Genomic DNA, 15853 nt, shown 5'->3' on the forward strand with positions numbered 1-15853 from the left:
AGGCCGAAGGCGATGGCACCGACGATGAGGAGGGGGGATCTATAGAGCTGGAAGGCAAAAGAGAAAGAAATCGGTAGAGGCGGTCATCCTGCTGGTCTGCGACACTAGTCGGCAATGTGGGGTAAGAGTCAGGGATTAAAAAATAAATAAATTATTTTTTAAGATTTTTTTAAAAGTTTTTATGGCTCACCCGAGCTAGCCCGATCCAACCCATATTAGCCCTTGGGCTGATGTGGGGAGGGCCAAACAGGCCTGATTGTTATTTGGGCTATTCATATGGCAGCCCAGCCTACCCCATTTACAGGGTTGGGCTGGGCCAGCATTGTGGGCCAAGCCCATTTTGACAGCCCTAAGCTCCATGGCCCCCCGCACCGCCATCCCCCTAATCCCATGGCATACGAACCTCCTCCGAGCCGATGTAGTCCCCCCAACCCCCGCCATTGTCCCCCAACCCTTGCCACCATCCCCCAACCCCCGGCCCCTGCACCCATACCCCATCATCGTCGGACGGACCCCTGTAATCCGGCCCCTGCATTCGCACCCCATCGTCACCGAACGGACCCCCCAACCCACCCCCCTCCCTCCTCCCCACCCCTGCAAACACCACGACCCCCCACCCCCACCGGTGCTACTCCTTCGCATCCCACGACCCCCCTTCCCCACGATCGAAACCCCTCCCCACCCCCTCCTCCCTTCCCCACGATGGCTCCGTGCTCTGGCGACCACCGGCACATGCCAGTGGGGCAACGAATGCCACTTGTCGGTGGGCCGATCATCCAAAAAAAAGGATCGATGGTGGGCAGAAAGCGATGGTGGATTGTACCTAAGAGGGAAGAGGAGTTGTCGGTGACGGCAAGTGGAAGCGATGGCGGAGCCTGAAAAAGAGACGGTGGAGTCGGCTGGTGGAAGCCCGGGAGTGGGGGAAGTCGGGAGGAAATGCAGGAACCCAAAATGTGCACAGACAGAAGTGACAGGAAAACCCCACCACCAGATATTTATTGGACTTTTAGCAATGCAAATTATTTTTCGTCGCTAATAATCATTTATTTGCAACGAAATATAAATTTTCATCGCTAATAATTTTCACCAAAAAAATAATTTTTTTTCTCTCTAAAATTTTTCTCTCTATAAAAAAAATTAATAAAAAAATTTAAAAAAATTATTTATGATGAAATTTTAATTTGTGTTGCTAATAATTATTATTAGCGATAGAAAGAGTTTTTTCATCGCTAATAATTTTCATCAAAAAATAATTTTTTTTTTAATTTTTTTTTCTCTAAAATAATTAATAAAAAAATTTAAAAAATTATTTATGATGAAAAATAATTTAAATATTTTATGACTAATTTTTTGATCAAAAAATTTTTTATATTTTACAACCAAAAAATCGATCGTAAATATACTTTGCAATCAAATATATTTTTTTTATTTTTTTCTGAATATCATATAATTTTAAAATTTAAAGTCCATCTTCACCGTTCATTATCTTAATAATTATCATTAGAGTATCATCACAAAAGACTACCTCGATCCTTATGCCCTAGCTATGTCGATCAATAAAATTTAATTTCAATGGTTATAAACGATCGTATAATGATCTAATAGATAGAGACCACTAATGGATCCGAAAATTTATAATGACGATTTTGATGATATTTATAGTATACTATCAAAATTCTACTTCAATCAGACATCATTATTATGGTCAATTTAGTATGAGATGATTTGGATCGTTAAATAAAAAATGAGTGATCAAAAAGTCAAATGACGTCCGATCATCATGTGATTTTTTTAGATAAATGATCTTTGCTATACTTTGATCGTTTGTACGGTGGTGATCATAAAATTCAAACCATGTATATATAAACTATCCAAAACTATAAGTCGCTTGATATGCATTCTAAAAGTCCTTAAACAATTATGCTTATGTCTTTGTAAGATCTATTTAACATAGATGGTTCATATAAGCAAAATTTAGATTTTACGATCACTACCATACAAATGATTAAAGTTGTAACAAAGATTATTTATTTAAAAAATTATCTTATAATCGGATAACATTTGATCTTTTGATCATTCATTTTTCATTTAACGATCTAAATTATCTTGTACCAAATTGATCATGATAATGATGTCCAATTGAAATAAAATTTTGGCAGTATTCTACAAATATCATCGAGATTATTGTTATAAATTTTTGGATATATTAATGGTATCTAATTATCAAATCATCATACGATCGTTCGTGACCATCGAAATTAAATTTTACTGATCGACATAGCTATGGATATCAGATCGAGGTGATCTTTTGTAACGATACTCTAACGATAATTATTTAGATAATGAATGGTGAAGATGGATTTTAAATTTTAAAATTATATCATATTCAGAGAAAAATAGAAAAAAATTATATTCGATTACAAAATATATTTGTGACCAATTTTTTGATTATAAAATATATAAAAATTTATGATCAAAAAATTGATCATAAAATATTTAAATTATTTTTTATTGTAAATAATTTTTTTAGATTTTTTTGATAATTTTTTAGAGAGAAAAATTTTAGAGGAAAAAAAATTATTTTTTATAGAAATTATTAGCGACGGAATAACTTTTTCATTGCTAATAATGATTATTATGACGTATATTAAAATTGCATCACAAATAATTTTTTCAAATTTTTTTTAATTTTATTTAAAAAGAAATATTTTAGAGGAAAAAAATTATTTTTTGGTGAAAATTGTTAAATTTGCTGATTATTTGCAACAAAAAATTTATGTCACAAATAAAAAAGTATTTATGAAGAAAAAAATAATTTTTATCATAAATACTTAGGTATTTATGATGGATAATTTTCATCATAAATAAGCTGACATTTATTTATTTTTTAAAATTCTTATTTTTTACTTATTATTTGTGATAAAAAATTTACATCATAAATAATCAATATTTGTGATGAAAATTAAATTTATGTCATAAATAATTTATTATTTATGACGTAAATATTTATCGTAAATAAGCTGATGTTTATTTAGTTTTAAAATTTAATTTTTCATTGATTATTTATGACGAAAAATTTACATCATAAATAATTAATATTTGTGATAAAAATTAAATTTATGTCATAAATAATTTATTATTTATGATGCATATTCAGTCATAAATAAGTTGATATTTATTTAGTTTTAAAAATTTTAATTTTTTATTGACTATTTGCCATGGAATCATTATGCCGCAAATAACAACCTATTTGTGACTGAAATTATTTTTACATTATAAATAATTTATTATTTGTAATATAAATTTTTCATAGGAAATAATTTGATATTTATTTATTTTTAAAAATTTTTATTTTTTATCGATTATTTATGATAAAAAATTAACTTCACAAATAATATATTATTTGTGACATAAATATCATTTTCGTTGCAAATACTTAATTATTTGCGACGAAGTTCTTGTTATGTCGAAAATAATTGATTATTTGCAATAGAAACAGTATTCCATTATAAATACCTTTATTTGCGAAGAAAATATTTATATTGCAAATAATTCTATCGTAAAAATTTTATTTTCTTGTAGTGAAGGAAGTTTTTTTGACTCCCATTGCTCCACTGCAGCATCTCCAAATGGCGGCTTTGCTTTGGCCCCGGTGAGATATCCCTCCAAACCACGGGCTTGATAAAGAGCCACACATTTCGAGCCCATAAAAGATAAGTGACGGGCCCATCCAGTTTGACAGAGCAGATATGAAGGGATGGATTGTCCATTCCGGATCAAGAATTTGACGGCTGGACAACTTCAATGACGACCTTGTCCAACGCCTCCTTGGTGAAACTGCTCGACATAGCTTAAAAGAAGCTCAAAAGAAAAGATCACTAGATGATTTTCATCCTTCTTTTGTTTAAAAAAATAAAAAATTAATTAAACAAAGAAGGGGTTGACCTCTTTCTTTCGTGATCTCGTGGTCCACAGGCTAATCCCATCGGCAAGACGGGGGCAGTAGAGTGCTTGGCGCACTGGGTGGGCATGTGGGCGCTGGTGGCGGACGAGGTGACGGTGGGGGCAGCAGAGTGATCGACAAGGGCGGCCACATTGGTAGCGGACAAGAGGATAGCGGTGGGACGGAAGGATGGCGGCGGGAAAGCGGCGGACAGCAGTAGGAGATCATGTCAGAGCTGGAGAAGGAATCGGGTTTGATGCAAGATGACGGCGAGGGCAGCGAAGCGATCTAATTTGATGGGTGCGGCAAGCAACGGGTCAGCGGCTGTGGGTGCCGATGGTGGAGTCAGTGTGATTGGAGCGGCAGAGCAAGGCAGTGGGGCGGCAGCAGCAACAATGGATATTTTTCTTCTAATGGTGCTCGAAGATGGGGATGAGATAGAATCTTTAGGGCTCTGAAAAGTGGGGGGGATGTCTTGGATGGGATGAGAGCTTGGAAGGAGGGATCGGGTATTCATTGTTTTGATACCATGTTGTCAAATAGAGATGGGAAAGAGAAGAAGGAAGATGAAGATTTCAGAGGAAGAAGGAATTGATTATTCCTCTAGGACCTATAGGATCCTTTTATTAATTTTTAGGGTCTCAATTTTTGAAAATTATACAACTATATTTCTCTCTAATTAGGAAGATTACATTCCTAATTAGAGGGGTCTACAGATCTCTTCCTTCCAATCATATATATATATATAACTGTGTGTGTATGTATCTATATATATGTATGTATATATGTATAACTGTGTGTGTATGTATCTATCTATATATATGTATGTATATGTATGTGTGTGTGTGTATGTATATATATATATATATATATATATATATATAGATCAAAAGATACATGTAGATGATCTTATAGCCAGGTGATTGATGGGTTCATGCATGCATGTGTGAGTCTTAGATCAGAGATACGTATAGATGATATATATATATATATATATATATATATATATATATATATATATATATATATATATATATATATATATATATTTATAGCCAGTCTTAGATCAGATATACGTATAGATGATCTTATAGCGAGGTGATTGATGGGTTCATGCATATGTGTCCCAGTCTTAGGTCAGAGATACGTATAGATGATCTCATGGCCTTCCTTATCTGGCTTAATGCACGCGGGCGTCAAAAACTACCGCTTGAGTAATTTACCAAGCCGAGCCATCTCTGACTTCTAACTGAGATACGTAACTGTGGCATGGATAGCTGTCTGACCAAGTTTATCGGCTCTGTCACGTAAAATGGCATAGCTGTCGGAGGACCTGAAGCAAAGGTAAACGCCTGGATAACAAACCGGGCAACGCGGAATTGCGTTAGCCAATTTTATTTTTAACTTTGCCTGGGAAATTTATCCAAGCCTGTCCGAATTGCCATATATTGATTGACTTGTCGATCCGTTTCTCTGCTCATACGTACTTCATGCGATTTTTTTAAATCATCACTCCCTCTTTTTTAAGAAATCCTCGATGGTACTCTATCTTATCATTATAGTATTCTAATAAATGTCTTCTATCCCTGGTTTAGAAATTTTAACATCTACATCGTATTCACACATTTAATCACTATTTTTTTTAAGAACAAGTTTCAATACCTTGCTCATCTTCCTATACCATTCTAGCCAACCAATGGTACGCAGTATTGCATCTATTTTGAGATGAGGAGCTCGAGTTCACCTAGAAACTGTGGGCAGGAAGACACGTCTATGACAACGGTCTCCACCTAATTAATGCACAGTATTGACTTGAAATCCAAGACATATCCATGGGATTAGCTTGGACTTTAGAAAATTACCCAACCAAATTATGTCGTGCGACAAGTAATAGGCCCTTACCAAAACCTCCAACGACGAAGGCATTCCAACCAACGTAGAAACAAATGTCAAAAACATGACAACATGAGGAATGTTCCGACTGCATGTCTCATCAAAAAGAGAAATGGTCAACTGTTTAAAAAGTAATTTGGCGAGGTGATGCTTCTCTTATATCGATCCCAAACCTATTTGGTAACGGATGTCGACATCCTGAGATGCGTTTGTTTGGAAGTAGTCAAAGACGAAACAGAACCATGGGCAGATGCAACTTGATTTAGGCATCTAGAACATGCAGAAATGCTACGAGGCCCGACCGGAGTCCCAAAACCTAACCCTGCAAGGCAGGGATGCCACATGGCACAAGGAGGTTGGTGCTTTATTTGTGAAATGGTTCCAATCCTCTTGTGCCATGTTGCATTCCAATTTTGCTGGGAAATGTTAATTCTGATGCCAAATTAGGCCCCGTAGCGTTAGGAGAGCAATTAATGTCGACTTATACGTAGAAGTGGAAATGACTAAAATTGCATTGAACGTTAGTCAAGAATAGAAAACAAACCCATGGAAGGAAGCCGGAAGCCGGAAGCCGGAAGCCGGAAGCCAAAGACTGCAAATCGTCGGTTTAAGAAGCGTCCAGGAACATGGTGATGGAAATTTTCATCGCAACTAAAAGTCCATAACCGTCTTTCTTGAAGTGATTGAACTCTTGCTTGGTCGCAGAACAATAAGAACGTCGTGTTATTATCTGAAATTTAACTGATCTGTCAGGTGTTTGACAAGTCGGATAGAGAACTCTGAGCTGGTCACGCAAACGGAGGTCAATGACCTTCTTTTGAAATAATCAATGCACTTGGTGCACCTTCCACGCTCTAGACACAAATCATAAACACTATATAAGAACTTCGGCCCCCCAAGAAAACTCTATACAGACTTCGATAGTTTGTGCATAGGTAGCAACTCCTCAGAGAAGGCATTTTCGCTTCCCCATTTGCAGATTCCTCCCTATCTCACAAGGCGGTCCTCGATCTACTTTTTCCATTTCTTTCTTAGAAATGGCACGGTTGGGGCTCATATTGGCAATTGCTCTTGTCTTCATCGCATCCATGGGAGATGCTGCCGTTGTCGAGCACACGTTCCATGTAATTTAGCCTTTATATTATTTCTACTCCAAGCACATCCTCTCTCTTATCTTTTCTTTGTTCGTTTTCAGTTCTATGGTGCTATAACAAATTTTGTCACATAAATTCTGGTAAAAACGTACCCCAACCTTTGACGAAGTCAAAAAAAAAAAAACTTTTATTTGCGAAAAAGGAAAAAATAATCTTTACATTCTCAGGTGGAGGCGACTTGGCAAAAGTAATTTTTCTTTCAGCAAGAAAAATTTTCACCGTTGCTTCTCTTTTCTCGAAAAGTTTGACATGTAGCATTTTTTTTTTCCAGCTCTCCCTTTTAATCAAAGAGAGAGAGAGAGAGACGTGTAGCATGTTTTCCCCCGGATTGAGGTCATGTAGCATTTTCTAACCGAAAAAAAAGGCAAGGAACGGTTTGACCGTCGGTAAAGTTTAGGAATTAGAATTCCAGGATGCACGGTATCATCATATTTGTGCTCCCTTGTGACCATGTTTCTTTAGGTACATCAGCCCCAGTTGCCAACTTATGTTACGGGAGACATATCTTGGCATTCAGGATGGTTGGCTACAATATACAGAATAGTGCTGCCATCCAGGCGCATTATTATATGTTGTCCTCCCCATATGCCATGACCAGAATTCCCAAGTTTTGACACACAACGATGTCACTAAAATAGATGACCTTGGAGATCAGGCTCGTACCTAGCGTTTAAGTCCAAACTTTTGGATCCAAGATAAGAGTACGTAGCATCTCAACTGATATCCTTGGGTTTATAGATAGTACAACTCCTAAAAGCATACCATTTCAAAGTCTTGTTCTACTTAGGGGTGATATTTAGTGATGTCAGTTGTGATCTACAAGATACACTGTTTATTGTGAAACTAACATTTCTAAGTTTGACGGTGTTGCCATGTTTAGGTTGGAAACCTCACGGTACGACGATTGTGCCAGAGCAGAGTGATCACTGCCGTGAATGGTCGTCTTCCGGGCCCAACCATAGATGTCCACGAGGGCGATACCGTGGTGGTTCATGTCGTCAACGACTCACCATACAACCTTACCATCCACTGGTAAGATAGTATTGTAATTTATGTTTCCGTATTTCTTCCAAAAAAAAAAAAAATTTTTTTTTTTTTGGTAGAAAGAGAAAGGAAGATAATACATATTTTGGCTATTTGAGCTGGATTTATATCTCAGCAAGGGAGCTGGTCTCAAATTCTCATTATTATGACTGCAGGCATGGCGTATTTCAGATACTGAGTGCTTGGGCCGATGGGCCAGGCATGATAACGCAATGCCCGATACAACCCGGGAACAGCTACACCTACAAATTCAAAATTACCGGCCAAGAGGGCACCCTGTGGTGGCATGAACATTCCTCGGTCCTCCGAGAAACAGTCTACGGTGCTATCATCATCAGACCAAGGCGAGGCACCAAAGCCTATCCTTTCCCCAAACCGGACAAGGAAGTCCCTATTCTACTCGGTATACACTTTCTCTCTCTCTCTCTCTCTCTCTCTCCCTCTCCGTAATCTTGGAAAAAAAAAATGAAGAACTTTTGCCTAGCTATGATCTGACCTTTCTTACTCCCTAGTTAATATCTCTTAACCAACTCCACAACCTTTGAATAACGAAAATATCAACGTACAGGTGAGTGGTGGAACGCGAACATAGTTGACGTGGCCAGGCAAGCCTTTCTTACCGGCGGCAATATGAGTGTTTCCGATGCATATACCATCAACGGAAAAACCGGTGACCTTTACCCATGTTCAACAAAAGGTAAGTGCTCAGTATATATTGCGAGGATGGCTGATACTTTAGTTTCGCATGTGAATGTATACATATTAAGTTTCTAACTGATGGGGAGAGCTTTGATAATCACAAATGAGCCTTACAACTGGATGCTTGCATCTATAATTAGCTTCCTAAAATTAGATACGAGAATTATTGAAAACTAAAAATAAACAGGAAGAAGCTACCACCTCCACCGCAAGTTTTGTACTGCGGCCGGCACGACCTTGAATACCAATTTCTTAGATATAATTGAATATCTTGTGTACGTTGAATTCGGATTTCCATGCAGTCACGTGCAAGGACGGAGCATTTTAATGACCAAAATACCCTCTTGTTGACTCGCAGACATCTACGAGCTGGAAGTGGAGACGGGAAAGACCTACTTGCTCCGGATCATCAACGCTGCACTCGATAATCAGCTCTTCTTCAAGATCGCCGGGCACCGCTTCACCGTGGTAGCCGTGGATGCCAGCTACACCAATCCATACAAGACTGATCTGATCGTCATCGCCCCCGGCCAGACCGTCGATGCCCTCATGGTGGCCGATGCAACACCGGCGAGCTACTACATGGCCGCCCTCCCGTACATCAGCACCGCTAGCCCGCGGCCGGCCTTCGACAACACGACCACCACGGGCATCGTCCGATACAAATCCGCCTCGCCGTCTTCGCAACCCGTGATGCCGACCATGCCCTCCTTCTTCGACAACGATGCGGCCTTCCGCTTCTATTCCAACCTAACCGGTCTCCTCAGGCCAGGGGACCGCACCGTCCCTCTCCATGTCGACGAGCGCATGTTCGTCACGGTGGGGTTGGGCCGGACTGCTTGCCAGCCGGGTCAAGTGTTGTGCGATCAGACCGCGGGAGCGCTCGCCGCCAGCATGAACAACGCGTCCTTCCAGTTCCCCACCACCATGTCGATTTTGCAGGCACATTATGAGGGGGTGAAGGGGGTTTACACGGCGGACTTCCCCGACGAGCCGCCCGTGTTCTTCGATTTCACCAACGCCTCCGATCCATCGCTGCAGTACTTGATGTTCACGTCCAAGTCTACGAAGGTGAGGAGGCTCAAGTACAACACGACGGTGGAGATGGTGCTGCAGGACACGGCGATACTGGGGATCGAGAACCACCCGATGCACATCCACAGTTTCAACTTCTTCGTGGTGGCGCAAGGGTTCGGAAACTACCATCAAGCCACGGCAGAAAAGAGCTACAACCTCGTGGACCCCCAACAGAGGAACACCATCGCCGTTCCGACCGGCGGTTGGGCCGTCATCCGATTCACCGCTAATAATCCTGGTACAGCACCTTATTGGTTTATGGCTGCTAGCAAGCCGAGCTTGTCGACCACGTTAAATAGATAGGATAACTTACCGCGTACTGATCTTTGTTTTTCTGATTTGATGATGCAGGTGTGTGGATCATGCACTGCCACTTTGACTCCCACTTGCTGCTGGGGTTGGCGACGGCCTTCGAGGTGGACAATGGACCCACCCCTGAATCCACCCTCCCCCCACCACCTCCGGATTACCCCGCTTGTTAGAAGAAGCTGGCGAGGGTTGAGGACAACTGGAAAGTAAATAAGATAGAATAGGAAAAAGACAAACGTCTCACAAGTTTATTCTGTTTTTATTCTATTATTTTGTTGAAGATTCCCCATTGATTTGTGCTTTCTACCTACTAAGTGTGTAAGATAATAAACAGTCCATTATTTGAAATAAATATTAATTCATTGGACTCCTAATTACAAGCAAATGTTTTCTTGTCTCTACACCTTTTGAGATCTCTATAAACTGCGAGATCATTCATTTCACATGCCATTGGAGTATATTTCTTATGATAAGTGATTTGAGCTCAAAAAAAAAGAAAAAAAGAACTAAAACGAAAACCAGCATAATCAGCGGAATCTACTGCCTAACCGTGGGTAACCTGGCATCCGAAACCAGAACTTCCTAAAATTCAGACCTGATCAGTAGCCTCAAGTATGATGGTGTTTGCCGCAAATTCGGCACTCATAAGCTGGGTTCGTTTTGACTTCTGTAGGGCAAATGTTTTGGAACCCTTTTAACCGGATCCAAGTTTTGCCGCCAGAAGTAGCTAATGGGTAGAGCTGATCACGGGCCGGCCCTCGAACGTAAGCTATAGTCATTCGAACCAGACCTATTTAAATTTTGAAAAAATTCTTTATGTACCACAGGCGGTGTAGAAAATTCGACATGTACTATTTTATCCGATTGATCCACATAGTCATCACTTTTCAATATATTTTTAATATCTGTATCTTTATTTTTTCATTTAAAATTTTAAATAATGAAAATACTTCAATCTTTTGATAAAATAATGACATCTCATGCCCATATTATGACATTCTGCATCTAGAAAGTCATAATTTTTATCTATAAGATGTCATAATACAACACAGAATATCATAAATATACAGAATGTTATAATTTTTTTCAAAACATAAGGATATTTTCATTATTCACGATTTTTAAACACAAAAGTAAAATTGTAGGTATTAAATGCACGTTGGAACGTGGTTGAATAAAAATATCCTTACATATTAAAATATTCTGGACTATAATATGACATCCTGCATGCAGGTTGTCATAATTTGACACAGAATATCATAATATATATATAATTTTTTAATTTTTTTAATCATATTACAACATCCTATGCATAGGAAGTCATAATATGCCATAGAATATTATAATTTTTTTCAAAAAATAAAAAAATTTTCATCATATAAAATATTTAAAAAAAAAGTGGAACTGTAAATATTAAATACGTATTAGAAAGTGCTAGCTACATGGATCAATCACATAAAATATTGTACTCCATGTTAGATTTTCTACACCGCCCCATGGTGCACAAAGAATTTCTCTTAAATTTTGACATATTCGGTCACCAATGCTGCTGATGATCACCTCTACAAACGGGTCCTCTAATTGGGATGGGTAGGCAAAAGTTTGCTTGTTCATGATGGGCTTGCACTGTTGCCACCATTCTTTGCGCCATTTCAACAGTGGATGGGACAAGTGTTGTTGGATATTCTGGATAGGCTAGGCCCGAGTGCTTTATCTAATTAATTTTTAAAAAAAATATTTATAAAAATAATTTAATTTTTAACTTACTTATCGGATTGATGCAAAAAAGATAAAACGTCATTTTGAATGGTATTTTACCATCGTCACATCACTCACATTTTTTCCTATTTTTCACGTAGACGATGCCAAAAAAAAAAAATTTTAAATCGTCAAATCAAATGGCATTTTTAAAAACGTCATTTGAAATGGTATTTTTAAAAATGGCATTCCAAATGATATTTTTAAAAATACCATATTATTTCATGATTTTATTTTTTTCACAAAAAAAATAAATAAATAAAAATAAAAAAATTATAATTATAATTTTAAATTTAATAAAAAATAAAAATTATAATTTTGATAAAAATAAAAATTATCAATTCAAATTAGTATCCCCACTTCAAATTATCTTTTTAAAAAAATATCTGAAAAAAATTATTATAAAAAAAATTAAAAATACCATAAAAAATTGAAAAGAAATAGAAATTATAATTCCAAATTTTAAAAAAATAAAAATTTTAATTTTAATTCAAATAAAAATCATCATTTCAAATTACAATCTCCTTTTCAAATTATTTTCTTTAAAAAAATATCATAAAAGAAGAAAAAAAATGAGAAAAAAAAATAAAAATTATAATTTTGAATGAATTTTAAAAAATAAAAATTCTAATTTTAATTCAAATAATAAAGATAATTTTAAATTATTTTCTCTATTTAAAATTAATTTTTTTTAAAAAATATCTAAAATATCTTAAAAAATAAAAAATATCATAAAAAAATGAGAAAAAAATAAAAAATTATATTTTTAAATATAAAAAAATTAAAATTTTAATTTTAATTCAAATAAAAAATATCATTTCTAATTATTTTTCCAATTTCAAATTAATTTTTTAAAAAAGATGTCCAAAAAAATAAAAAAATAAAAAGTACCATAAAAAAGTCAAAAATTTAAAAAAATAGAAAAAAAATAAAATTAAAATTTTTAATTTAAAAAAATAAAATTTTTAATTTTAATTAAAATAAAAAAATTTATTTCAAATCACTTTCTCCATTTCAAATTAATTTATTTAAAATATATTCCAAACAAATGAAAAAAATACCTAATAAAAATTTTAACTTTAATTCAATTACAAAATATGATTTCAAATTACTTTTTCCATTTCAAATTATTTTTTTAAAAAAATATCTAAAAAAAAGAAAAAAATTGGTGTAAAAAAATAAAAAAACACCATAAAAAAGAAAAAAGAGAATTGAAAATAAAATAGAAATTGAATTGAAAAAAAAAAGAAATTCTAATTCTAATTCAAAAATAAAAATTTTAATTTTGAATTTAAAAAAATAAAAATTATAATTATAATTCAAATATAAAACATCATTTCAAATTACTAAATTAATTTAAATTTAATTTTTTAAAAAATATTCCAAACAAAGGAAAAAAATATCTAAAAAAATGCCAAAAAGTGTAAAAATGAGAGAAAATTGAAATTATAATTTTAAATTATAAAAAGTTTAATTTAAATTCTAAAAAATAAAAAAATTCCATAAAAGAAGTGAATAAAAGGGGAAAATGATAAAAAAATAAAAATTATAATTATAAATTTAAAAAAAATAACTTTAATTTAAATAAAAAATTATCATTTCAAATTACTATCCTCATTTTAAATTAATTTTATTTATTAAAAAATCATATAAAAATAAATAAAGAAAATTAAAAAAAAATTTAAAAAACCATAAAAAATGAAAAAAAGAAAAGAAAATTAAAAGAAAATATCAAAGGGAATGATGTTTTCAAAAATGCCATTTTTTTGGTATTTTTGAAGCATAAAACCCAAAAAAAAAAATCTCTCTCTCCCTCTTCTCCGGTGTTTTCTCCTCTCCGACGGCACGGCGGCGGTGAGCTCCCTTCTCTCTCTTTTCTCTTCCTCTCTCTCTCCCTCTTTTTCCTTGGCCCATCGGCGACAGACTGCAGGTGGCGGGCCCGTGCACCCCCGTCGGTTGGTCCGTCTGTGGGCCGCCGGTGGCCGCCCCGCCCCTCCCCTTCCCTTGGTCGGCCCCCTCTTCTCTTCCTCTTCCTCTCTCTCTCTCCCTCTTCTCTTCCTCTTCCTCTCTCTCTCCCTCTTTTTCCTTGGCCCGCCGGCGACAGACGGACGGCGGTGGGCCCGCGCGCCCCCGTCGGTTGGTCCGTCGGTGGCCGCCCCGCCCCTCCCCTTTCCTTGGTCGACCCCCTCTTCTCTCCCTCTTCCTCTCTCTCTCTCCCTCTTTTTCCTTGGCCCATCGGCGACAGATAGCCGACTGTGGGCCCGCGCGCCCTCGTCGGTTGGACCGCCGGTTAAAGCTAACCGGATCCAAGTTTTGCCACCAGAAGTAGCTAATGGGTAGAGCTGATCACGGGCCGGCCCTCGAACGTAAGCTATAGTCATTCGAACCAGACCTATTTAAATTTTGAAAAAATTCTTTATGTACCACAGGTGGTGTAGAAAATTCGACATATACTATTTTATCCGATTGATCCACATAGTCATCACTTTTCAATATATTTTTAATATCTGTATCTTTATTTTTTCGTTTAAAATTTTAAATAATGAAAATACTTCAATCTTTTGATAAAATAATGACATCTTATGTCCATATTATGACATTCTGCATCTAGAAAGTCATAATTTTTATCCATAAGATGTCATAATACAACACAGAATGTCATAAATATATAGAATGTTATAATTTTTTTCAAAACATAAGGATATTTTCATTATTCATGATTTTCAAACACAAAAATAAAATTGTAGGTATTAAATGCACGTTGGAACGTGGTTGAATAAAAATATCCTTATATATTAAAATATTCTGGACTATAATATGACATCCTGCATGCAGGTTGTCATAATTTGACACAGGATATCATAATATATATATAATTTTTTAATTTTTTTAATCATATTACAACATCCTATGCATAGGAAGTCATAATATGTCATAGAATATTATAATTTTTTTCAAAAAATAAAAAAATTTTCATCATATAAAATATTTTAAAAAAAAAGTGAAACTGTAAATATTAAATACGTATTAGAAAGTGCTAGCTACATAGATCAATCACATAAAATGTTGCACTCCATGTTAGATTTTCTGCACTGCCCCATGGTGCACAAAGAATTTCTCTTAAATTTTGACATATTCTGTCACCAATGCTGCTGATGATCACCTCTACAAATGGGTCCTCTAATTGGGCTGGGTAGGCCCAAGTTTGTTTGTTCATGATGGGCTTGCAATCTTTGCGCCATTTCAATAGTGGATGGGACAAGTGTTGTTGGAGATTCTGGATCGGCTAGGCCCACACTCTCTCTGCCAGAAGTAACGAAAAGGGCCAATCAAAGTTTACATGCATTAAGATATTAAACTGTTACGTACAGTAAGGATGAGGGCACTTATTTTTGTAAATCTTATCTATCTCATGCATAGGGAAAAATGGATGACCCAAGTTCCCTGATTCAAAAAATTTAAATAAGGAAAAGAAAGAATTCTCGCATGGTGTTTAGAATATGGTTTGTATTTTTTACAGCTCTAGCATAAGAGTTATGATTCATTTACCTGAATGCAATAAAATGGTGGGCTACATTACTATTGATGAATGAATCAGCTTTAGAGCCGACCACTAGTCGGCTCTTTGCCAAGCATCGATCCTAATTACAAACACATGGTTTCTGCATGACGGGTGATCATGCCTACACTAATTTCATGTTTTAAATAATTGAAATGGCTACGAATTGATTTTGGTTGAAGACCATGGAAGAATTTTTTCAGCACTTGCGAGCTGCAACTAGAAGGGTGTGCACCACCAGATTGGCCAGTGGACTGGCGTTTAGCCTCATAACTGATTGGCCTCCACTAGATTGGGTGATCTGGGCTTTGCTTTGCTGTCCAATCTAGACCTGGACGTCGAAGGTTGGCGGGGCCAAGGGCAAGATGCAAGATTAGTCTTTCATTATTCATTTATTTGTGATGGTTATTGTTATTG

The 15853-nt window shown here is 36.1% G+C and overlaps 1 protein-coding gene across 1 annotated transcript; it reads left to right on the plus strand.

Moving 5' to 3' along the window:
• Window positions 1-6768: 6768 nt before the first annotated feature.
• On the plus strand, window positions 6769-10446 carry LOC105036954 (laccase-25-like). Its single transcript, XM_073258662.1, has 6 exons — window positions 6769-6960; window positions 7871-8022; window positions 8190-8437; window positions 8603-8731; window positions 9092-10048; window positions 10162-10446. Exons 1-6 carry the CDS (start codon window positions 6874-6876, stop codon window positions 10290-10292), a joined length of 1704 nt encoding a protein of 567 aa, XP_073114763.1. The 5' UTR covers window positions 6769-6873; the 3' UTR covers window positions 10293-10446.
• The last annotated feature ends 5407 nt before the right edge of the window (window positions 10447-15853 follow it).

The sequence above is a fragment of the Elaeis guineensis genome, chromosome 5, assembly GCF_000442705.2.
Source record: "Elaeis guineensis isolate ETL-2024a chromosome 5, EG11, whole genome shotgun sequence".
Taxonomy (NCBI): Eukaryota; Viridiplantae; Streptophyta; class Magnoliopsida; order Arecales; family Arecaceae; genus Elaeis; species Elaeis guineensis.